Here is a 26,550-nt window from a genome sequence, read left to right on the forward strand (position 1 = left end):
GATAAATTAAAAAAAAATTGATAGGAAAATATATTATAAGAAATATTGATTGACATTTGGTACTAGTTCTATGGCGTGAAGTTATCTGATTGTTGTTGAATATTTATAAATATATGTGTGACACAATTGGTTTTACATTAAGGTCTATCTCTTTCCCACTGCTGGGCTAAGGCCATCTCAATTCGATCTTGACCATCTTTATGTTTATTCTACAACGCTAACGCGATTTAGCAGCCTTGCGGACAAAAATGTGGATTTAGTTTGTGGTAAGGCTTTGTGCAATCCTGTCTAAGTAGGTAGCACCCACTCATCAGATATTCTGCCGCCAAGCAGCACTACTGAGTTTGAAGGGCGAGTTAGCTAGTGTACCTACAAGCACAAGGGACATGACATCTTAGTTCATTAGAATCTTAGTCCATTAAGTCCAACAAACACAAAATGATACATGTTTTATTATCATGCTTATCAAGAAATATACTACTAAGATCTGGACATAGCTTTCTCCGCTATGTAACCTATAAATCAAAATTGGTCTAGAAATTTTTAATTTTATTTCAAACAACATGTTGTCATGTTGTCAACATTTGATATGAGTGACACCTCCTTTCAATCGATCGCAATTCCGAATTGCGTATTTCTATTGGCCTTGATAGTCACTGGGGGTCGCTAAGATATAGTCTACAAAAGAGGAGAACTCCCCTCGCTCCTGTAACAACGCACCTTAATTTAGTACGATTTCTATAATCGTCAGAGCGTCAAGCAATGCCGCTCCTCATTAAGACGGAAAGTTTACAGCTGGTTTTTAGTAGGTAAGTGGCAGGGCGCACTCGGCGCTTTGGATACCAACGAGTCCCACATACCCCCCTGTTCCCGTGGGAGAAATGTGAAATGCGTATTTCCAGCGTTAAAAGAAAAAAAGGGCGTTGTCGGAATGATGAGTGCTTAATGTCGTGTGCCTTTAGTCGTTACGTCTACGGGAAGACGTCGCAAGAAGAACTGGTATCTTTCAGCGGACACAATGTGATATATGTGTCCTCCAACCAAAAGAGAGATTGACTCCAATTCAGTGTGCTCTAATCGTGTTTGATATCAGCACTGATCATATAGATCCCTGCTATTATTCCCCACCCTAAATTTCCCTGGAAGGCAGCTATATCAGACCTTATATACATCTTCCATTTCTACGTATAAGGTTCCTTGGCAAATGCATTTACATTGCATTGAACCTTTCAAGTCTGTGTTCATACAATATACTTCACATAATTATGACGTGATTACTCAATGTTTTTACATCGAAGGATTGCTGTGAAGATCACGAATATATTATATAACAGGGGTTAAGGTTTCGTGGTTCACGAATTACCATAAACATATCGATATAAAACTGTGCATATATGTAATTTTAAGATTAATAAAGCCGAGATGGCCCAGTGGTAAGAACGCGTGAATCTTAACCGATGATCGTGGGTTCAAACCCGGGCAAGCACCACTGAATTTTCATGTGCTTAATTTGTGATTATAATTCATCTCGTGCTTTACGGTGAAGGAAAACATCGTGAGGAAACCTGCATGTGTCTAATTTCACTGAAATTCTGCCACATGTGAATTCTACCAACCCGCATTGGAGCAGCGTGGTGGAATAAGCTCCAAACCTTCTCCTCAAAAAGAGGAGAGGAGGCCTTTAGCCCAGCAGTGGGACATTCACAGGCTGTTACGGTACGGTAAGATTAATATAATGTTTGTTGCACTTGGATGGTAAATAAATTATTGTGAAAATTGAGTCTAGCTACTTAAAAGATGTATAACTTTGTTGCACTTATTTATATGTTAAATATTTAATATATTTTGTATCAAGTTCTTTTATATGAAACTTTAATTTTAATATTGTAAATGCGAAATTGAATTTGTTTGTTTGTTACGCTTTAATGACTTTACTAATTAAATAATCAACATTAATTTTACATACACGTTGATTCTTAAAGATGGGTTTTGAGCTTCGTACTTATAGTACTAAACTAAGATCATTAATATGTCTGATACTTACGTCCAGTTTCTATATTTAACGAATCGTTATGTAAATCAGTAACCAATTGTCTTTTGAATAGCGATAAAATTCGTACACTTCACAAACGTGCGTCATCGAAACAACCTTTACGTTTTTGTTTGGGAAGCTTTTTAATAACGCCTGTATACAATTCTTCTACCGTAAGTTAAACGAATTTTTTGTATAGTAATCTTTTGAAAATAGGGAGAAAGTCTAGCAAATGGACAATCATATGTAATATCTCTTGTACCTGCAGTTACGCTAGCACATTCACCCTTTATAGCAGACTCAACAATATTAAGTATTGCTATTGTAATTTCTGGTGAGACCACCAGCTCAGGCGGGCACAAAGCCCTATCACTAACTAAATATGTCAGCCAATTTATAGGTACTTTAAAATCACCTCTCAACCTCTCAAGCGATAAAACGTACGGTGTTCACCTTTACCATACATTCTGGTGTCAATGAAACACTCATTCAGTTCATTCAATTCGATCACTCATTCATTCCAATTGATTGATGTAATGACATCGATATCGGACACTCATTACAATGTTGTGTTATTCATAAGGAATATTTTAAAATATATATGTATTTATTTTTAGTAATGTGTTTATTTATAGTATAAAAATTTCATTTGAATTTTGATTGCGATTTAATACTAATATTATAAATGGGAAAGTGTGTTCGTTTGTTACGCTATAACGTCTTAACTACTCAACCGATCATTTTTTAATTTTGCATACAAGTTGTCAGGGGGAAAGAAAAGAGTACTTTATATTCCATCCTCTAAAGTGAAAACTAGCTGAATATAGAAGTTAACTAAAGATATATACAGATTGATTTTATTTTTATTTTTCAGATGATGTTCAATCGACATATTGCGATCACGGCGGCGCAGGATTATAGTACCTACCTACCTACTCAAGTGTGTGCGTAAACACTGTTGAACTCTCATAATTAGCTTTAAGTGCTTTCCGAGGCACGGGAGTAAAACACTACAAATTTCTTTACTGTTTTAAATAATTCCTATGTGCTCTATCCAGGATTCTAAACCACTTGGGTACTTTTATAAAGTAGAACACGAAGCGGTTAATTGTTTCTCATATATCAATAAGAACTTTTTTTTTTATATAGAATAGGAAGGCGGACGAGCATATGGGCCACCTGATGGTAAGTGATCACCAACGCTCTTAGACATTGGCATTGTAAGAAATGTCAACCATCGCTTACATATCCAATGCGCCACCAACCTTGGGAACTAAGATTTTATGTCCCTTGTGCCTGTAATTACACTGGCTCACTCACCCTTCAAACCGGAACACAACAATACCAAGTATTGCTGTTTTGCGGTAGAATATCTGATGAGTGGGTGGTACCTACCCAGACGAGCTTGCACAAAGCCCTACCACCAAGAATGATAAATAATAAAAATTATTTTAGAAAAAAAAAAGTGTCTTCATTAAATATCTCATTTAATATTATTGTGGATGGTTTGAATCAAATATTAATAAATATATAATTTACGTATAGCCTATTCAAGCCACAAGAGGATGAAAGACAAAAAAACACTTTTACGTAAAATTGTCGCGATATCGTTGGTCGTGTTCTTGAATAATCTATGATGTTCATTATGGATACGCGAAATGGCGTTTTGAATGTCGCCGAAGCTGTTATCGAAACTTTAGAAGTAATTTAAAGAGATGGTTTTATTATAAAACGATATAATAAGAAATAATTATTGTAGTGAATAATATAACAGGGCTAATACAAGGCAAGGCAAATCGCATGGAATATAAATGTAAGGTTTTTTTTTTATATTTACTCCTTTGCTTGGAATAGGATATATGAGCTTCTACTTAAAGCGGTGTCTGTCAGTCGCGATTATATCTTATTGTAGAATCATTAATCAAAACAACTTTAGTTATAGCAATTAATATTTTCTATTATCTGTGCAGCTATAAATTTTAATCAAATTAAAAAACGTAATTGTACATTGTTTAAGTTATTTCGAATAAATTATTTTAAATAATTTGAAAAGATTACTGAAAACTACCGATGCGGATTGTAAAGTCTACCGAGTAGAGCCGACAGACAATTTAAGTTGGTTCTAATATTTAAATTTTAAAGTGTATTTATTATATATAGTTAAATTTATACAACCTGCATTGGCATCAACAAATACCCCAAAGCTTTTTATTCTCTAAAGGATCCTGTTATTAATAATATTCTCTTATTTAATATTATATACTGATAATATTGTACCTATACCTACTATATTAAAAAAAAAAAATCAATTAGTTCAACATATATCACCTAAATAGTTTTAATTATTTTTTTCATTACAAATAAGTTCTTTTTACGAAAAATTTCATTGGCAGTTTGATTTAAAAAAAAAAAATATGAAAAATGTGTTTGCATAGCTTGAAATGTTTATTACTAATCAAATAAACAAAAAATATATTTTGTATGAAATATATTTTATACCTTTGTTATTTCTCATTGTGAGTTCTGAGTTATATTGATCTTGTAAATAAATAAATAACAAACCTGTGTTAAATACTTATATATTAAGTAGGTACATAGCTTTTAAAATAACGATATATTAATTATCATTATCAATATTATTGTTATTAATACCTTGAAGCTAATTTTTCCATTAATTTTTCATGTTAAAAATAATTAAAATTTTATATACAAAATTTTGTAATTAAAAATTGTTTTCAATAATTAAAATACCATTGATTTAAATACAGGATAAATAATAGTATAATTGTATATAATTAACATATCTATTTAAGTTATTTATCGGAATATAGCGACTACTGAATTTCTTGCCGGTTCTGCTCGTTAGAATTTACACCCGTAACGTAAAGTTCACTTTGAACTTTTTTTTTTTTTTTTAAAAAAAGTTTAGTTTTGTTAAATTTCAATTAAAATTGGCGAGCTGACTTAATATATTATTATTATTATGATTTGATAAATAAAATAATATATTTTCATAGATATATCAATATTTTTTTTCTATGCTCTAGGCACATCATAAACAGATATAGAGCTTCTAGAGCAAAAAAAATATTTTAATTTATTAACGTTTTTTATTTAAGTTATCACGCTTGAGTGAAACCGTTTGCGAAAAAAGTAAAAAAAAGTTTCACTTTTGGCAGTGGGATAAACGATTCACAATAAGAGGCCAGAATATACATACCATTAAGTACATAACTTGTGCATATCTGTTTATCTTTATATATTAATCAAGTGTTTTATAAAAGGCTTTTTTTTATCAAAGTTAAATCCTTAATAAAGTTTATAAAATACTTATTAAAATGTTTTTTTATGATAACCGTGTTCTGAATGAAAAATAAAGAAAAAGCAGGATCTCTTTGTTATTTAACAAAATGCATTTTATTGTCGTGTTGTTTTGTTTGCATTAAGAATTGGTTACAAGAACTGAATAACTTGAAGTTATTATTTATATATAATAACAGATATTTATATAATATAGTAAGTTATATCCACTTTGAAAGATAATAGTAATTTACCAAGAATGCAACTATAAAAATTCTATTTGATTACAAAGTAATTTTCATCGCATACCATATAAAGGAAAAATCGCAAATAATATGTTACTTCTCAAAACAATGTAAGAATGTAATATAACTAAAGTTTTCGATGTAAATATGATAAAACGTACATATTTACCGACACTCACAATGAACTTATAAACAATGATCTGACCGAGAAAAAAATCGTAACTGACACTACACAGAATCAAAGACACCGTCACAAAAAAAACCACTTCGTTAAAAAAATAATAATATAAAAGCCTACGGCCGGAGTCTGGATTGATAGCCGTCTCTCTGCACGTTCTACGAGCCAGCTGGGCGTGGTCAGTATAACAGGTTACTAAAGCACAGAGCACCGCCAAAAAATACCCATAAAAAAATGTAATGGCAACCTAGACGCCGTCGATCGATCTCGCGTTACCAACCCAAACGCTCTGCACGTACAAACGAAAAAAATCGCGCCATTTCAAACCACCAATCATAACTAAGCCCCGCCCGGATAACGTTCCACCTTCAAACAGGCCGCTCCCCCTGTGCGCCACTAGCGCCACGAGCTCCATACAAGCGGTATAGATCCGTACTAATTAGAAAGAGAGGGTCATACATTGGGCCGTTCGTTTCTCGGACAATTTCCTTCAACCGATCATTAAGTGTTTAAATTCAACGGGAGTTGGTTGTGTCGGATTACCTCGGAGGGGTGCGCTATTAAAATATCTTCAAACATTATCTTTAATTGGACAGTATTTTGTGCTTGTGTGCGTTCCGTGTTTTTTCCCCAGTGACGTTTCTGTTTTTTCGAAAGTTGATCACTGTTATCATTCGAGTTTAGTGTGCGGTGATAGTCAGTGATTTCTGATTGCGATTTTTAAAATGACCGCCGATTAGACTGCGATCGTTATTGACTGAGGACCGAAAATTGTGTTTGTGATTAAAAATGACAACAGGGACGTGATACCAGAGACCGCGGGGAAACGAGTTGCGCGAAAGTAAAAAAAAAAAAATGACGCCACGTGTTCTATAATTGCGAAATTATTTATGGATCGTTAATTAATCTGTAATTATATTTCTGTCCCGTTCTGTCTAATTACCGACAATCATAATTTTGATTTCACGCACAGTGCCGTTAATAATCCGACTTCTATTGTCGATCATAAATTTAATCATCAAACTAAAAATATTTTCACGCTCAAGTGTATAGACAAGTGTTTTTTTTTTTAATTTGAACTAATTGTGCTTCTTCAATATTGTGATAGTGATGCTGTGTACTGCAGTTTAAAGTTACTTCAAAACCGTAAGTTTTTTTTTTCAAGCAAAGAACATGACAGTGTCATCATTAACGTCAGCTCTATAATTATAATCTCTACGTACAATTGAATATAAAAATATAAGAAAGATTTACTCAAATACAAGATTCAGGCAAAACTATTGGAAGTCCCTTACAAAAATATATAGAAATTTAATTCCAATTAGAAAGAGAGAGTAGGTATCATTTAAGTCTGAAGAAAGGAACGTTTATTTTTGAAGTTAAAATTTTCAGACAAATTGAAAATTTTTATTAAGAAATAAAGTTTAATAGATAAAAAAGTAAAATTAAATAATCTGTGCTTGAATTCCTTTGAAAAAAAAGAATAAGATAGGTAATACTTGGTACTACCAGATACTACTTAAATACTCTAGATTAATCAAATTTTATTATTAGAAATTAATAAATATTGCCACAAAAGATTAAAATATGTTTTTTTTGTAAATCACTCCGGTATTTACTATTGAAATATTTTTTGAAATAATGACATTAATTTAAAAGCTTAAAATAAAAATAATTTAACACAGTTACAATTAATAAAAAAAAAACAATTATATAAGAAAAATGTCGAACAAGAATTAATAAAAAAATAATATCAATATAAAAATCAATCCGTAAAACAACAAAACTGACTGTACAGTAAAGGTCCAAAAATACCAAAAGGAAAACTTCTTAGAACTTCACAACGAATTCACAATGCCATCTGGTAAATTAACCTGCCAATACTATCCGGTCTGTCCATCAGCCATCCATTGCCTACATCTTTAAAAAAAAAACTTTTTTTACTCTTGTAATGCTGTTTTAATGTTTATACATAAAACCTTTTTGATATTAACAATCAACAAGCCAACATACCAACATAAAAAATAAACCGCTAAATTTTTAAAATTCGAATAACGTAGACATTTTCTATTTATTTGGTTATATCGTTAATCATATAAACAAAGTTTCAACTGTTACGAATTTAGTAATCTAAAACGATTTTATTACAGCAATTATATCGTAAACACAAGTTTTACTAAAGAGTTGGGTTTCAAGAAATCGATAAACATCATCTTTTATTCATCGGAATTGACCTACGTTATGTCCCCTAGCCTCCTAAACGAATGTCCGAACATCACTTTCGTATAACGGTCCCCTAACTGCTATGAAAATTTGAAATCTTTCTAAAAAAAGTTTTAAAGATATTATAAATAACTAATATAAAAATCTTTTATATTTATTGGTATGTTTTTTTTTTTGATAATCTCAAATATGAAAACATCTCGTTAAGAAGGAACATCTTTACATCGAATAATCAAAATATATTAATAATATAATGCTTAAATAGATATTAACATAATCTAGAAAATATTTCTTAAGGATATTTTTGATATTTCATTCGAAGATAAACCGAAGAAGATCGGCCCCAAAATGTTTTCGACAGAAAAAAAACGTATGTACTTAAATAAAAATAAAATATCTTTGGAAAAGATGTGGATTTTAATCTGAAAAAAGTTAAATTAATATTTATTTATAAAACCTTGTTCACATTTAAAATGTTAAAGTTAAAGCAGTCATTGCTTAACACTCAAAATTAAAAAAAAAAAAAAAAAAAAATGTAAAATCTAACGATAATGAACATAAGTACAATTATTACAAATATCTAGGTAGGTCTATCTAATTTTGTTTGTAGGACATAATTCAAATTAAGTATATTTTAGGTCTATATTTAATTAAATTATTTATCGCTTATATTTTTTTGTTAAATGAATTAATAGTTACATTTTATATGAAGAAAAAAACAACAAATTTTCAATGTTATCTTGTACCGTAATTAAAAAGAGCGGGAAAAATACCAAGCTGGCTCTATAGAAAATTTCATAAATAGAACGAGTAAACATTTTTTTTTAAATGACTCAAAAAGAAATGCGTCAAAGGTTGAAGTTGTATAGTAAAAAATATATCATAATGTTATTATTTTTAAAAGTAATAGTTCAAATAGACTATTAAATCGCGGTGTCTCGTTTCGAACAGGAGTAATTGCCGAGGGCGCAGCCCTATATGGTTATCCATGAAACTCCTTTATATCGTTAAGAGAATTATTAATTTCGCTACATACATACTGATGTAAAAAAGAAAATGGCGCGTGGAATATATTTTTGTAAGTGATTTATGAGTTTTATGAACGATTAAATGGTATGTATGTTGCGTGTCTGTATGTTTTTATGCGTAAAGGCGCTAAATAGAGATTGATTATGTTATATAAAAGGAATTAAAAAAAAAACAATCCTAGACAATTTGAAGTATGTTTGTTTTAAATAAGTTAATTGTAACTAAGTAGGTTTGTGTAATTGTGTTGATTCACAAAAAGTTGATTTAAGATAATAATTTAATTCGAGACGGCTTACTGGACAGATAACGTTAAGATTGAGATTCTGATTTAATTTGTGCTTATAATTCATCTCGTGCTACTGAAGGAAGACCTTTAGACGAAATATGTGTCATTTGACGTTCTGCCATATTTGTATCTAGAAACCCTCACGGGAGTAGCGTGGAATTTTATTTAATCTCTCCCAAAGAGATGAGCCCTTCACTCAGCTAAGAAATATTTTGCAGGCTTTGACTTTAATGTAAGTATCACCATTTTGAAATATTGTAAAGATTTTGTGAGCGACATTTTATGATTACATAAAATTTATAGATAAAAGTATATTTGAAGTAAAACCTATTACGATATTAGTAGAATATTGTCAGTGTCATATAGATAGGTAAAGATCCTAAAAGTATATATTTTGTATTAAGTAGACATTGTATTTCAATTTTTATATAATATATATATCACATTTTTAATACAAAATTTCTTTAATTATTTGAGCCTTAAATTGTATTTTATATTTTTACAAAATTTTTACAATTCCAGTCGTCGGTTGTTTAATGCAGTATCTTCATATAAGAAGCATAGCAACAGAGTATTTCAAAGTAAACATTAAATACAATTTCAACAATCTTCTTGACGTCTCGAATTTTTTTTTTTTTACAAATGAAATCTGTAAATTGCGTTATACGTGTGTTTCTTTAAAATAGCGTAACAAGGAAATAAATGGTACCTTTGTAAATGCATGTTCTTTCCTAGTTTTATTTTATATAAAACCTTTTTTATCTTTCATATAAAATATATTGTTAATATTTTTTGTCGAAAGATCGAATTTTGGCGCGTGCTTATTAGAAAAATTTGCCATTTTTATCATTCGAAATTTAAATGAAATGAACGATGTCATCGGTTAGTTTAAAATTTTTAATTTAACAATAAATAAAAAAGATAAGGTATGTATTACATACATCTATTGTGTATATTTAAATTAAAGCATCTCATAAAGCGTTTACATATTGTGACAATGATTGAAGTGAGCAATGTATATATAAAAATATTATTGAGTATGTATTAATTTTTATCGGTTATGATCTTGATGCTTTAAAAAATATTAAAAAAAAAATACATTTGTAACATAGTACATTGTTACAAGTACGTCGAATGATAAAAGCGGCGAGTATCAAAGATTTTTTGTCATCATTCGATAGCGTTAAACGGGATAAAAATAGCCATCGTATCGAAGAAATTAAAAAAAAAATGTAATAAAATATATCGTTTCAAATTTTTTATCTCGAACCGCAAAAAATAACGTCATAAGACATAAAAATTTAATTTACTTTTATTTTATAAAACTATTTAGCCGCGACGAAGAATACTGGCCGCAAATTGTTTTTGAAATAAATAAATAAAACTGTACTTAAGAGCTTCTTAAAATAAGAATATCTTACATAGCCGAGCTTAATATTTAATAAATACATCCTACTTCTGATTATAGATTAAACATTGGTAGTACTACAAAATGGCTAACATGATGAGTTCCAAATTCATATGAGTGAGCAGGGTAAATGATATTTATTATATAGAATTAACTTAGTATTGTGGTAGGATTATCTACATAATTTGATAAGACTTAAAAGTTCTTTACGTCTAAACGAAGTTCCAAATTCAAGAAAATCGCATTGTTGAATGGTTTTATATTTTAAAAAGTAATAAATATTCGAATTATAAATATAATTGTAAAATTAATAAAATATAAGTAAACGTTTCTAAATGTCATACAGCTCTTCTTTCTGGGAGAAGGTTTTTGAGCTCATTCACACAAACTCCACATTAGACAGATTATCATTCGACATTTGGAGGTTTTCTGACTTTCCTTCACCGCCAAACGTGAGATGTGATTAATAGTATATTATATATTTTATCCCTAGAGAGTATCTCGGCCTTTTTTATTAATTATTACACTTGTAATTTATTTTTCTTTATATATGTTGCCTTGTCTGTGTATAGAAATTTTCATGACAATCAGTTTAACGGTATATAACTTACAATTTAACAATTTAGCTGCTGCTAACACTTCGGAAATTCTTTTGGCGGTATATCCTCATTACCATTTGATTTGGCTTTTGAACTAAAAATGTTCTTTATTGGTTCTTACGACAACCGTAGCTGGAGATGGTTCCATAGTAGAGATAACCACATTTACATAAAAAAATACGATATATTTAATAATTCATAAACAATTAATCAATCCGACGCCATTACGGTTTCATTACTTATAAGATATCTCAATCGGAAATAATGCAATGCACAGCGATCTGCTATTAATTCTAGTATAATCATTATAAGCTGCCATGTTAGATGTTACTTGTGACGCTTCAAGATGGCGGTCAATATGACGTCTTTAGGACGCTAATGTCATAACTATTTTTATTTTTTTTAAAGAAATATTATTTTACACTTCATAAAAAAACAAAATTAAAAATACAATTCGTTAACACTAAAGTCGTTTATCTTTGTTTATTGAACAAATGATTAATGCTTGTTAAAATAATTAAAAAAAACGTATTCGTACCGTAAAATTTTTAATTATCAAATTAGTGTTTGATTTGTACGCTTTCTCTTGTTTCCTACAAAAAGCAAAAAAAAAACAACAGTTACAGCGAATCCAACAAATTACACGTCCAGTTTTTTAAATAGTTTCTATTAATCTATTCATTCGGCTGTACCTTTCACGATCGTTGCTTTTAATTAAAATAAATGTGTTCATAAGTATTATGTAAAATAATAAGCTTTACTAACACACGTTAGAGAAAAAAAAACGAGTTCTTAATTTAAATGTATTTTTATAATTTTTAACACATTATTACTTGATCTGTTTTTAAATAATGAGGCTTAAAACATTCTTGTTCCCTTACTAAAAGTGATTACTTTACTTATAATTTAAATTATTATAATATATATCACATTAATAAATTACGGCCTATGTATAAAAATAAAACAGAGACGTACTTATATGTAGGGCTTCGCTATGACGGCACAAAGAAAATTACTTGTATGTGTGTGTCACAAATACATCCGCATATTTCAAATAAAAAAATCTTAATTCAAATATAGATTTTAATGAGAAACGTTATACGGAAAATACAAACGAAAGGCTCACTTACAACCGATAGATGTTTTTAGAAAGAATTTCACATTCTACTAGCAAAGGGGAGACACTACTATAAAACTTAATGAGTGTAAGAAGTAAGTTTTTTTTCGTGTCTGTCTGCGAAGATATTTTTGATCGCTATCTCACGCAAGCGAGATAATCTTGTAACAAGTGATATTATTTGACTTTACTTGAACTTATTAATAATAATCGAATATACTTGGAAATTTTCAACCAGTAACAGAAATTAGTGAGCCAGTGTAATTATAGCCACGTGTAATGGCAATAACGATAGAAATACTAATAAGAAAAAGTGTAATTTAAAGAAGAATATTTCATATTATCGGGCTTGATTTAGAAAAGGTTTTAAGGGTAGGTATTTCTATAGACAGGCTTTCTGCCACTGACCATCAAATCCTGCTTACCTTCCTACCAAAAGCATTAGAACTACTTCTTACAGTAAAAGAATATATCACCAGTTACTGACAGACGTATATGATGAGTATTACTATATAACGATTAGTTCATCAAATATTTCCGGCGACATCATATCATAGTCTACGTCATCATACGTCTATAGTTTCATTTAATATTTCCAAATACGTTAGGGATTTTAATTTAGAATATAATTTTAAAAGATCGTATATTTTGCTTTTTATCAAAGACTTTTATTACGTGTAATTAAGACTACCTCATAAGGTCTGAGTTTGAAAATTTATTGGGTTTTTCTTTCAAGAAATTATAAGTAGCAGCGAGAAATTTCGAAGCTGGCGAATTAACAATACCGTGCCTCGGAAAGCACGTAAGTCCGTCCCGCGTCAGAACTCACTTTTGTGTCGGATTGCCATCTCATTGGAGTATGAGAGTGATAGATTCGAGAGTGCATCTGTATGCACACACTCGAGCCCTAAGATACGTAGCTGTTTATTTTCCGTTGAGAATCGCCTACATAATCAATTTTAGTATATTTTTTTTCATATAGTTACCACCAATCATAACTGGATTACTTGTTGTTTTATCTAGGTAGGTATCTTTTATTAGTCTACCGTTTTTTGGTATCATCAGGTTTGCAGGGTAACAATTAATGCAGGTAAGCTCCTTTTATGGGTAAACGGGGCATGATATCTTGGAACAATGATTTGGTTAAAGAATGGTTGGCAATTGTCATGGTGCCAATGTATGTGGGCGCATCCACTATCTATTAGTATTACCGCTTATTATTAATACTGGTATCGATGCTTTGTTTTTTAATTAGTAACTAAATTAATCGGTTTTGTTGTTTTTCGAAAGTTTTAAGGTGCATGTAACGTGCATGGCAACACTTTTCAGGCGCCATATTTCTTGATTCCGTCATTTTCGATTGTCGTGTTGTTCGATTTTCTTAATTACAATTGTCGAACGACCTTTAATATCATCGGATGTTGGCAAGAAATAAAATAAAAGATATATAGTCCACTTACCGTAAGTTAGTCCATCTACATAAAAGTCGCTTTCTAATCCCATAATAGATAAATATATATGACAACGGATGTTGAACTAGTTTCTGATTTAAGATATTAGCCTAGAACTAAATATAAGATATACCGGCGGAAATGACAGTGCAATCTTTTATCGATCTCAGATTATAGATAACTTCAATTAACACATAAAATTATTTTTACAAATTTGAATGTACTCTTTTATAAAACATCAGGTCACTAAAAAAAATGATCAGAGTATTATTTTTTCTAATTTCGATTCGATTATCACAATGAGAGTTATAACGAATTTAATATTATCTATGTAGTTAATAACGTTATTTAATAATATCATTTAAGTAGTACACATCATACTAGCTACGGTCCTGGGTTCACATGGGTAGAATAAATGGTCTACATAGAACGCCCATATGAGAGGACAAACATACAAATAAATATCTGGTGGTAGGGCTTTGTGCAAGCTCGTCTGGGTAGGTACCACCCACTCATCAGATATTCTACCGCAAAACAGCAATACTTGATATTGTTGTGTTCCGGTTTGAAGGGTGAGTGAGCCAGTGTAATTACAGGCACAAGGGACATAAAATCTTAGTTCCCAAGGTTGGTGGCGCATTGGCTATAAGCGATGGTTGACATTTCTTACAATGCCAATGTCTAAGGGCGTTTGGTGACCACTTACAATCAGGTAGCCCATATGCTCGTCCACCTTCCTATTCTATAAAAAAAAAAAATCTTGTTTTTTGGGCCAAGAACGTTTTGAAGTGTACGGAGAACAACTCGCCAAAGTTTCTTCACAATCGAATAATTGTCTTAGCAACGTATTGAGGACATACAGACATTTATGTATTACGAAAAATTTATAATGAGATGAGAGTACGAGCACATTAAACAAAGATCGCGGCGAGCATCTTTCAGATTAGTTCCTAAATTGTGGAAATAATTCATCTCATGCAGAGAACACACATCGGAAACCTTCATGTGTAATTCATTCATGTGTGGATGAAATACAACCAAACTAACCCGTAATGGGAACAGCGTAGTGAAATAACATCCAAGCTTTCTCCTTCGGAAGGGGAGGCATAGCGACGGTACTTTAATTTCTCATTAAATAATATAACGATAACTATTTCTTTAAAAACGAGATAGAGTATCTTTTCAAAGTATGGAATTATTGTTATTAAACAGAGACAGCTGTATATTTCTTTATACATATTGTAATTAAATATATTGTCACCAGATATGTCATGACGACGTTGGTATATTCCTTGGTGGTAGGGCCAATACTCAATATTTTTGTGTTCCGGTTTTAAGGGTGAGTAAGTCAGTGTAACTACACACAAGGGACATAACTTCTTAGTTCCCAAGGTTGCTGCCGCCAATGTCTATGGCCAGTGATGACCACTTAACATCAGGTGACCCATTAGTCAGTCCGCCTACCTGTTACAAGTTTACAAATTATTCAAGAGTCTTTATTGGATTCATGAAAGTCAAAAAACTTGGTTAAAACGTTATTCCTGGATTCCAATACATACCTTTAATACAATAATTTTCACCATTTACGATAAATGCAAGCTTATCTGTGTAGGCACGATCCAATTATCAGTACTAGTTATTCTAGAGGCAAACAGAAATAGTACGGTACACTATTTTCGGTTTGGAGTGTGAGTAAGTCAGAGTAATTTACAGATAACGTACGGTTCTACAAATACATCCATTCATACAAGTTTCCGTGTATTGGTGGTTGTATTGGTGATCACTTATTATTAAGTGTATCAAGTAAAATAAGTTCTCCAACAGTATACTCAAGTATAACATACACCTTTAAAGTTAAAACTTGAGTAATATATGTTATCATTTCTTAATACTCTTGAGTCGTAAAAGCCGCAATAATTTAAAGACGGCTGCATTGGATGTGATAAAAACAAAGATTATTATTGAGTATAAGATAAGAACTACCGTAGCATTTTTAATTATTATGATTAACTTGTCATACTTAATAAATGTAAATAAATATTAATAAATGGCAACACTAAATTGACCTTAAAGAACAGATACACTGCGGAATTAAACAGACAGTAACAAAATGATGCGATTTTTATTTCCACTTTCTACAGCGTCGGCGTGAAATCCATGGTTGGAAGCAAATTTAAAAGAAAGATGTTATTATATTATTAGTGAATTCCCATAAAAGAGGGAATAAAGATGAACAACGTTAGATTTACATTATCTATGTGAAATAAAATGAGTGCTAATAGATCTACTGTGTTCTGCACTAAGAACAGTTCTCGATTATATCTTTATTTATAATACAATCACCTCTTTGGTTTTACTTCCAAAGTTTCGATACTAACTTCTGTGACACTCAACAAATCTTTTTTCGCAAATCCATAATGTATATCATAAATTATTCAAGATCCTTTGCTTCTCTTGTGGTTGAAATAGGCTACACAAGTGCCACACTACTCGTTAAGACGAAAAGGGTACCGCTGATTTTTTAGTGAGTATTCCGATGTTTGGGGTGCACTCGCCTTGGACACCGGCGAGCCCCACATACAACCCCCCCCCCACTGTTCCCGTGGGGGAAACGCGTAATGCGTTTTTCCAGCGTAAAAATAGGCTATAGAAGAGTATATGCTGAAGTGTATAGTCAATAACAGCTTGTGAATGTTCCACTGCTGAGCTAAGGCCTCCTCTCCCTTTTTGAGGAGAAGGTTTGGAGCTTATTCCACCATGCTGCTCAAATGCGGGTTGGTGGAATACATATGTGGCAGAATTTCAGTGAAATTCGACACATGCAGGTTTCCTCACGATGTTTTCCTTCACCGTCAAGCACGATGAATTATAAACACAAATTCAGCACGTGAAAATTCAGTGGTGCTTGACGGGGTTTGAACCCGCGGTCATCGGTTACATGTAAGTACCACATACATGTAAGTATTAAATAAAAATGCCTAATTAAAAACGTGTATCCGTCATAAGATCTAAGATGGCGGCTGGCAGCTGTCATTTTGTTAAAACGATAACACATTCTAGAAAACTATTCACAAAATATTCTTAATCTCTTAATTTGGTTTAAAAGAATTTCTTTTTTGAATTGGTATATAGTTTTAAAGAAATAATATAGTAAAAAAACTAATGAATTATTTCTAAAGGGTTACTCTTATTAAAAAACGTAGCGGTTCTGTATAAATGGTCATTAGTGTAAGTAATATATGGATACGAGCTTCTTATATGTTCATTATTTACAGTTTAGATAAAGGTAAACAAACTGTACCTAAAGGGTTATAATAAATGGCATCGATGTCTCATCTCTCGAGCGTCTAAATTTTCTGTCGCGTGATACACCTAAATATATTTTTATGCAATTCAGCTTTAGGCGTTTGGAAAAAAAAATATAGCTGGAATAATATATATATGGAAAATATATAAAATCAAGCTTATAAACTTATTATTTTATCGTTTCTAACTTAAAAATTTATATAAGTACTCACAGTACACAGTGTTACCATATCTTGAGTATTAACTTTGATTATAATTGATTCACTTGTCATTATTTAGACGGCTAATTCACAACTGTTAACTTAATATTTCGTTAATTAAAGTCTGATTAGACAATCCAAATGAAAATTGCAAATTTTAGAAGATTTAATAATACAATAAGACGCTATTGTAAGCATTGCGATAGATTCATTAAAAATCGTTTTGTGTAAACTAGACAGCGGTCAAAAAATTCGACAAAGGTATTTAAAAAAAAAAGAGATATGTAGCGGAATAGTATTAAATAAAAAATGTTCATATAATCTCTAGATAATTTATAATATTTATACAATGTTAAAGAAAACTTACTAAGGTTTCAGATAATGTATATATATTTTAAATGTCTCTTAGATGTTGCTATTATATAGAGTTTATGGTATTTTTTATTTGTTATGGCAATGACGCAAGATAATTTACCGCCAATTATTCAATTAACTTTAATGTAATATAAGTAGTACAGTTAAATTAGATCATCGTGGTAAGGCATTTTTATTGACTCTTAAGCGCATTTTGTCTTTTCTTTCGTCATCTTTATTTTTAAAGATGTATAAAAAAACACAAGGATGTTTATCGATTGTTTGAATTTAGATAAAAAATATAAACTATTTTCAAAAAGATACACCAGAACTGTTTACGTTCTTAATTAAACAAAAACAGAATAATAATGTTTGTTAACTCGTAATGACAAATAAGATATATTTTTTTGTTAGAAAAAAGTTAGACCCATGATATGTTTATTTAAAAAAAAAAAAAAAACGAAGCGAAACGTAAATAGTTTTTACTGGTAATAAAAATAATCATAGACTAATTTAGTGCTGTAATGGCCAATAAATAAACATCTACACTGTATCAGTCGCTACAAACGTTTAAAACTATTAATCAATATAGTATAGGCATACTTGGCCATATTTGTCTTTTATTCGTATCATTACTTATTCGTAAGTGAATAAATTAATTACATTATCATCTTAATATTTGAAACATTGTAATCCTGAAGGGTTTTGACTTTTGATCATATTTTAATAATCTCTACGTTTTTAGTTTATATGCGTTTGATGTCTTGTTTTGAAATATTTGGCTTTTTTTAGGCAAGTGCTCATGATCTCTGAACCACTTTTTACACTGTTGATATGCACTCAACGATGGGTTTTTTAATTTTACACCCCTTGCGATACTTCGACTTACTGGCTCTTCAATATTCCAGATGGCACAGTGGTTAGAACAGGTGAATCTTCAGACCAACACCATACTGCTTGCTACTGAGAAATTTTCAAAAGAAAACCCAATAACTTTTATCGGATCGACCTGTGGATTGAATCCAGCAACTCGGGATCTGCGCCTTTCATCTGAAAATGCAAAATTGTTTTTGTCAGTGTTTTTTTTTCCACGAATATCTTTAGGGTAAAATATGATAGTGGTTAATTTTAAAGAATTTTGTTAAATACATATTCAACAATATTATTTAGAATCATTTATTTATTTATAATTTAATGATTTATAAATATGGCATAGAATATTCAGCCAGAAAACATAATGCTTGCATGATTCGATGTCATTTAAATAAAGTATAAATTTCCGTTTGGAATTCAGTTTATACTGTATACATTCATAGTATACAGTATAAACTGTTCCTATATTGAGGGTTGGATATCAATTGAGTTATTTGAAGTATAATCTTTAAAAGTATTATTTACAAGACATAATTGTCAATTTGCTCGGTGAAACTCATAAGGCAATTTTCTCACCGTTTCCGAACCAGTCCAATTGAAGACTGTTATGACATTTCCCGCGTTCAACAAGTAGCCGCCATTACGATATAACTGTCAACTGTCAATAATAATGACAGCTAACACAAAATGGCTTCCATTGACACGCGAAGTGTTTATTAATACGTGGCAATTTGTAATTACAGGTTTGCAACTGTTGTACAATGATAGGTTTCGCTTAGACATATTTTCTACTAACAATTTTAATTATAATATTGTCATCAGTCTTAAATTTCTCAGTAAGCTTAGTTATATATATTTTATATATTTATTATATTGTATATATTTAGTATATTGGATATTTTGGGAAACTTTATGATATTACGTTTTTTTTGTTTTTATATTTAGAGGGTTGAAAGTTCTAAATCCATTTTACTATGATTTTTATTCATACTCATATACTGTAATATTGACCACAAATAATTTATTTAAATATTTTTAACAAGTAGTTTTTATGATCGATTCCTTGTATTAAACTGAAAATAAACGGCAAGCAAATCGGTATATATGTTTTTATGTTTATGTATATAATATTGAATCCTATATGAGCGAATTGTTATTATTTTTTTTTTGAAATCTACAAAAATATTTTATTATACCGTTTTTAAATAAATATCACAAGGAATGCCTACGCCTATTAAACCTAATATCAAAACGACTTTTCGAAGTATGAGTTCATACCCTTTTTAATACAAGGCCGAATACGAATAAGATATTTATATTGAACGATTATAAAATCGAATCGTGTAAAATTATCAAATACACCGCTTACTTGTATTAATATGCATAGATACCGTATCGAATCCACGATTTTCAATCGTAAAACTACCACGCGAACTAATTAGTAACGAAAATAATATTTTATTATCTGTATTAATTAATACTTTTTTAATCGATATATTGATGTCACGTTAATTAAATTCAAGATTGAATTTGTCTGTGGTACTTGCGTTGTTTATTACATGGTCATACACTGTTAACAGGAGAGGTCCAGTTAAATTGGTATAACGTTCATTGTGGTCGAACCAAATCTTAGAAATTCATTGTTATTTGATTCAATGTAGATCCCTCTTAATCCTGATAGGCTGAGTAGAGTATTGTTGTTGCTATTAGGGATTTGTTTAATTAACTATACACTTTTTACGTATTGATTGTCACTGAGTTAACCCAAACGGACACTCACTGCGAGACTAGTCCACAAATTCAAAGTCACTCAGCGTGCTATGGAGCGAGCTATGCTCGGAGTATCTTTGAAGGATAAGATCAGAAATGAGATTTTCCGGAAAAGAACCGGAGTCACCGACATGGCTTGGAAAATTAGCAGGCTGAAATGGCAGTGGGCTGGTCACGTATATCGTACCTATGGCTGTTGAAGCAGACGAGTCCTAGAGTGGGACCGCGGAACGGCAAACGCAGCGTAAGGTGCCATCCATCCAGGTAGACCGATGACTTTAAGAAGGTGGCGGGCACCGACTGCCTGAGAAGCCTATGTTCAGCAGTGGACAATGATTGGCTGTTGATGATGATGATGATGAGTTAACTGACATAGACCTTACATAAGCCTTGTGGTTGACTGTCAAATTGTCAATACTCATCAAGAATATTGAGATGAGACCACAGACAATTTATAACTTTTTAAAGATTTGACATATTCCTAACAGTTCTGAAAGTTCAATATAAATAAGTTTGTTACGTTTTGACAAGAGTTACTAGGCTAAAACCATTGCAGGTCGTACAACTAAAATATATACATCGATACTGGCACTATTTGTATAAAATTCTAAACTTTGTCAGGCCTAATGACGTCTGTCCTTTTCAATCTTTATACATACAGAACGAGAAGGCAATATCTTTAATCCTATAAAATTTGTAAAGCTTAGAGACTATGTCGCAAATGCTAGATACGTATTAAGGAAGTTACAAAGAGAGAAAAATTGAAATAAGCTATAAATCGAACTAAATACAATTTGCATTCGAAATTCGAAATACAAGTCACTGAAGCGTTGAAACGATTCAATGAATATTTGATGGCGTTTTATGTTCACCAATTATTTATAGGGTGCCTTCTTTCCCATGATTCCATCGTCTTGGTTCACTTGTTCAATTTATATTGGATTAAATATGCTTATTAGTTGTGATGAAATAAAACTATTTAGATAGAACAACATCAAAGTATACCATTTAAAAGTATAAATATATTATTTAAAAAGGTGGTATTTGTTCTGCTAACTTGACTAACAGACAGAATTTCTACAAAGATTTTTTTCTTCCATTTTTTTTAATAATTGCCTGGAAGGCAAATGAATACTTCACCTGACGGTAAGTGGTATTAGAGGCCAAACGCGAAGACGGTCAGTACAGTCGGAAAGAATGATCTGCTCCAGCCGCCCCCGCCTTGCCTGTCCGCGGCGCCTCTTCACGTCTCGTTTGAAGGAACCCAAGTTTTGCGGTATTAATCTGTTGTCATAGTATTGAGTACTAGTGTAGCTTTCTGTTAGTGAAATAATATTTATTAACAGCTCAGTAGTGGTATCACTCTATACAGGCAAAAAAACCATACATCTTTACTATCTATTTCTTATCTAAGATGTACTAGGATAACTATTCAAGGGTAGATTTTTTCTCCCATTTAACATTACAGTATCAGTTATGAGTACATTCTAATAGTCTTTCATAATCTTTATCTTTGCCAGTTATGTAACAGCCTGTGAATGTCCCACTGCTGGGCTAAGGCCTCCTCTCCCTTTTTGAGGAGAAGGTTTGGAGCTTATTCCACCACGCTGCTCCAATGTGGGTTGGTGGAATACACAAGTGGCGGAATTTCAGTGAAATTAGACACATGCAGGTTTCCTCACGATGTTTTCCTTCACCGTTAAGCACGAGATGAATTATAATCACAAATTAAGCACATAAAAATTCAGTGATGCTTGTCCGGGTTTGAACCCACAATCATCGGTTAAGATTCACGCGTTCTTGCCACTGGGCCATCTCAATTGCTAATCAATAAATTTAAATGTTATTTTTACTGGTAAAAAGAATCTATTCCCAATCTTTCGTAGTTTTAATCTTGTAACAACTCCCGTATTTTTTTTATAACCTTAACCCACAGTTTCAGTTGCTTAATATAACTTGAAATGTAATTGCAACAAACCCCTAAGCGTTCTAATTAATTGGTGAAATCGCTTAATATTCACCGTCGTAACTTATATTAGAATTTGCTTTGTCTTGCCATATTAATATTTATAAACAATTCCTGTAACTCATTGTAAGGGTGGCAAATGCCATGAGGGTCAATATGCAGGTTAAACGTTGACTGAAGCCGGTTTCTGGACGTATATTTTTTTATATTTCGTAATTATAAATTCATCAGTCGTTAGTACTTAAGAGCAATTAACCTAATCCTAGGTTAACCAGTATTTATTGTCTAAGGAAGCGTTTTACGATTGTAAATGTACTTTAGGGTCATATTTGCGTTTTCTATTTTAATTGTGCTCAATTAAAATGGCTTAGGTCTTAATGGATTATTTTATCTTTTAACCTACGTCGTTAATAATATTATCGATCGCTTTTTAGATCGATACTCTTTAGTACTTAATATATTTTTAGTTGGCATTAATTATGTTTTATCTGATCGGTTTTTATATTGTATTTTAATGGCATATAAAAACTTTTTCTTGATAATCTGAAAAAGTATTTGGAGGTGAAGCAACAGCTCCACGTAAATTTCAAATACAAGTTACTTTTTTTCACGAAAAACATCTAAATTGACTCTTCATCCAGCCAAAGACATCGATCCAATTCGTAATAATTTTCAATAAAAGTTTACACCAATTAGCTGGCCCTAAACATTATTATTACTGGCATGAGCAATCAACGCGCACACAAACAAACAAACATAAAAAAAAATAACAAAACGATTTGACCCGACCTTTTACAAGCGCCGTCGAGATGTTGAAAAAGAAACCAATGATGGACAAAGATAGATACATTTAAATAGTTATGAGATAAAAAGAGATGGATGCTGTCGTAATTAACTCAAAGAGCTTGCCGAAAAGGGTTTTTATACCGATTCTTGGGGTCATTTGCTTTGAGGATGATCTTCCACTAGTTGTGCATCGCTTTGCATCGCAATAAGCCATACGTGGGCGATTTTTATGTCTGAACCATTGTTTTTTTTTATTACTAATTGATTTGCTGATATAGTAGAATATAGAACAATTTCAATAAATAATTACAAATATTAATTTAAAAAAAGTGTTTATAAAATTATATTATTGCACGAGTACTTCATGCAAAATATTAATAATCTATAAGCATCTTACAGAATTCATACAATTGATCATTTCTTACTATCAAAATAATTTGTCAATAAATATCGTCCACATTGTTATATTCTTAGCTATTATGCTGAATTTGATATACTTAATGCCTTCTTCGTCTTTCTAATGTATGTCCTGTGGTGACAGGATTGCCTTTTCTGCTCTTAGCTTTCCAGTTCACTCTATCTAAATTGCCTCCGTCAGTGAGCCCACAACTCATTATATCTCTAGTCTCTGAAGCCTAAACCTCGTCGTATAAAATCGTTTTGCTCCTTCTTGCGAAGAATTCGGTGGAAGAACATCCTAAGGGCTAACTTTTCTCGCGTTAGTTTTGTGAGAAATTGTTCCTTGAATGGTTTTGAGGCGAGATCCAATTAGTTTTTTCTAATGAAATAAAAGCAATAAAATTAAATGAGTACGGCTAGTGAGGATAGCATGGACCACCGAGAATAGCGGTATATCGATATTGATTCGCGCTAGATATTTAAAATAGGATTTCCTGCGTTTGTTAAAGAACACAGCGAATCCTCAAATTTTGACAATCACTGCCGAAATCGGTCAGGCAGACATCATCATTTTGGCGGGGTCTTTGATTTGTGGTATAAAATATTATTTATTCTGTTTTCAAAAAGTTTAACGGATTTTGCTGACAAACAGTGGTCGTCTTCAAGTATTTACACATTATATCTTAATTTGATTTTAGATGGCGTAGAAATAACAGTTATAAATATTTAGATAATCATTACACCTCACTGTATTTAATTTTCCTTCCTGCTTGTATTTCTGGCAACAGTTCTGGCAACATTATAACTATCAGTGTTAATTTTTTTTTTATTACGTACGGTACGATAACCATTAACGCCAATAAAATATTTTCGAAATCCAAGATGAAGTTTGGTTTCATTGATTCAATTGAGCGTGACGCACAAATTGTTTTCCACAAAACTCACTTTGAACTCGACTGACCCTATGTGGGTGTTTATATCTGTTACCGTTACACATGATTGCTCGGACTTGAGTAATTTTTTTTCTAATATTTCTTTTATTAAGGGTCACGACCTAAATCATTTAGGGATATAAAAACTATTTTCACTAAACAAGATATAAATATATTAAAAAGCTATCCATTTGTTTTAATTCTAGACATATTTGAAATAGGAAAATGGATCTACTAATATTATAAATGCGAAAATGATTGTCTGTCTGTTACGCTTTCACGGCTAGAACACTGAACTGATTTTGATTAAATTTGATATGAAGCAAACTTGAAACCTGAGGACATAGGCTGTATTTATAACCCCCCAGCAACAACATCTAACCGATTCCCCCTTACCTAATATGCGGGCGAAGCCGCGGGCGAACACCAATATATTATAAACCTTGATTCTAGGAAAGGATCCCATATAAGTAAGAATTTTCGCGTGTTTGCACATGTTGCCCCCATTTTAAAGTGACCGAAACGCCATTTGAGAATGTGAATTATTACACACAAAACATAAATACTTCATAGTTCGTGAATATTTTTATTATATTGTTATTTAAAAGCTATTATATTAACTTGTTATTTTTTTCTTCAACAGGCGCACGAAGCGGCAAAATACCAGTCGAGCGGCAGAAATCCCTCAAAATTACTCGAATTCAATCCCCAAGCACCAAATCCGGCACCCTGAGTTTCTCAGATCCCTTCGGGCCTCCTCAGTCCTCGGACGGAGGGGGCCCATCCACCCCCCAACCAGCCATGACCACCCAGGAGCTAGATCACCAGCACCATCATTTAGGGGGGTCACAGACGCCACATGATATATCCAATTCCACTAATTCGACTCCAACTAATGTATCCTCTAAATCAGCTTTCATAGAGTTACAGCAACACGGATATGGTCCTTTTAAAGGTGGTTACCAACATCCTCACCATTTTGGGAGTCCGGGTGGTCAACAGAATCCTCATGAAGCCTCGGGGTTTCCAAGCCCTAGGTCTTTAGGGTATCCCTTCCCTCCTATGCACCAGAACACGTATGGTTATCATTTAGGTTCCTACGCTCCACAGTGCGCAAGTCCGCCTAAAGATGGTAAGTCACTTTACTTTTTTCCAAAATAAATTCTCTGTTTCCAGAAAATAATCCAAGAAATAAAATGCGTCTTTGATCTGTTTCTATATAACTCATTTTATATTCGACCGTAAAAAATTATAGTCTATGATTATATATTAGTTCAGTATATATTTCCAAATTATGTCACTTCAACCCATAATTTCATGGGAATATCATTTATGTACAGGCGTGACAATCGTTTCAATAACTATGCTTTATTTTTAAGGCGTGAAACGATGACTTAGATCATTGTTGCGTAGAATTTTTTTATCCAGACAAGGGCTATTAATATTTAACTTTTTAATTTACACTGTACGACACGATATTTACAACACGCGTTGTCGTGTTTTCGAGAGTAGGATGGCAATACATTGTATTCAAAGCAAAATCTATCTTATTCAAGCGCATACGCGCAGAGATTTTGTATCAATGCACTTGTTAATCTTTACATTTTAATTAAAATTGAACCAACTAGCGGCTTAGAATGTCGTTTTTAATTTCAAGACCTGTCAACCATAAGTAAATATTTACTTTTTTATACCAATTCAAGTACTCTATATAAATTCAAGTAACGTAACAGCCGTCTGTCTTGTTGATGAGCTGAGGCCTCACCTCCAAGCTTGGAGTCTATTCTAGTTCATCATCTAACGCCAAGCATTTGCCAAAATTTAATTTTTATATCACACTTCGCCTTATTTGAGCAACAGCATAATAAAGCTAAGATCGTAATTAAAAAAAAATCATCCGTTCTTTATCATCGTTACGTGTTAATGTATTAAACTTGACGTCAAAATAAATGTCAGTAGTCGACAGTTGTGATACAAGGTCCTTTAATATTCAACGCAAAGAATACTGTCCCCCTACAATTTAGCTTCTGTGAATTTTTTAAACACCATCGTCCGCTTACTAGCTTTGTGTTAGACGTATAGATTGGATAGTTAAG

At 31.7% G+C, this 26,550-nt stretch overlaps 1 protein-coding gene across 4 annotated transcripts in view; it reads left to right on the forward strand.

Moving 5' to 3' along the window:
- The first annotated feature begins 6,274 nt into the window (after window positions 1-6,274).
- The window catches only part of LOC126779104 (homeotic protein distal-less), a 103,730-nt gene continuing 83,454 nt past the window's right edge, over window positions 6,275-26,550 (forward strand). For 3 of the 4 annotated variants that reach the window (XM_050502943.1, XM_050502942.1, XM_050502941.1), the window contains exons 1-2: window positions 6,275-6,901; window positions 25,098-25,586. In XM_050502943.1, coding sequence (XP_050358900.1) covers window positions 25,256-25,586 — 331 coding nt within the window. In that variant the 5' untranslated portion in view covers window positions 6,275-6,901; window positions 25,098-25,255. Of the gene's footprint in view, window positions 6,902-25,097; window positions 25,587-26,550 lie in introns of those variants that run through there. The other variant, XM_050502945.1, reaches the window with a different exon arrangement.

This window comes from Nymphalis io, chromosome 28 (assembly GCF_905147045.1).
Source record: "Nymphalis io chromosome 28, ilAglIoxx1.1, whole genome shotgun sequence".
In the NCBI taxonomy this organism is placed as follows: Eukaryota; Metazoa; Arthropoda; class Insecta; order Lepidoptera; family Nymphalidae; genus Nymphalis; species Nymphalis io.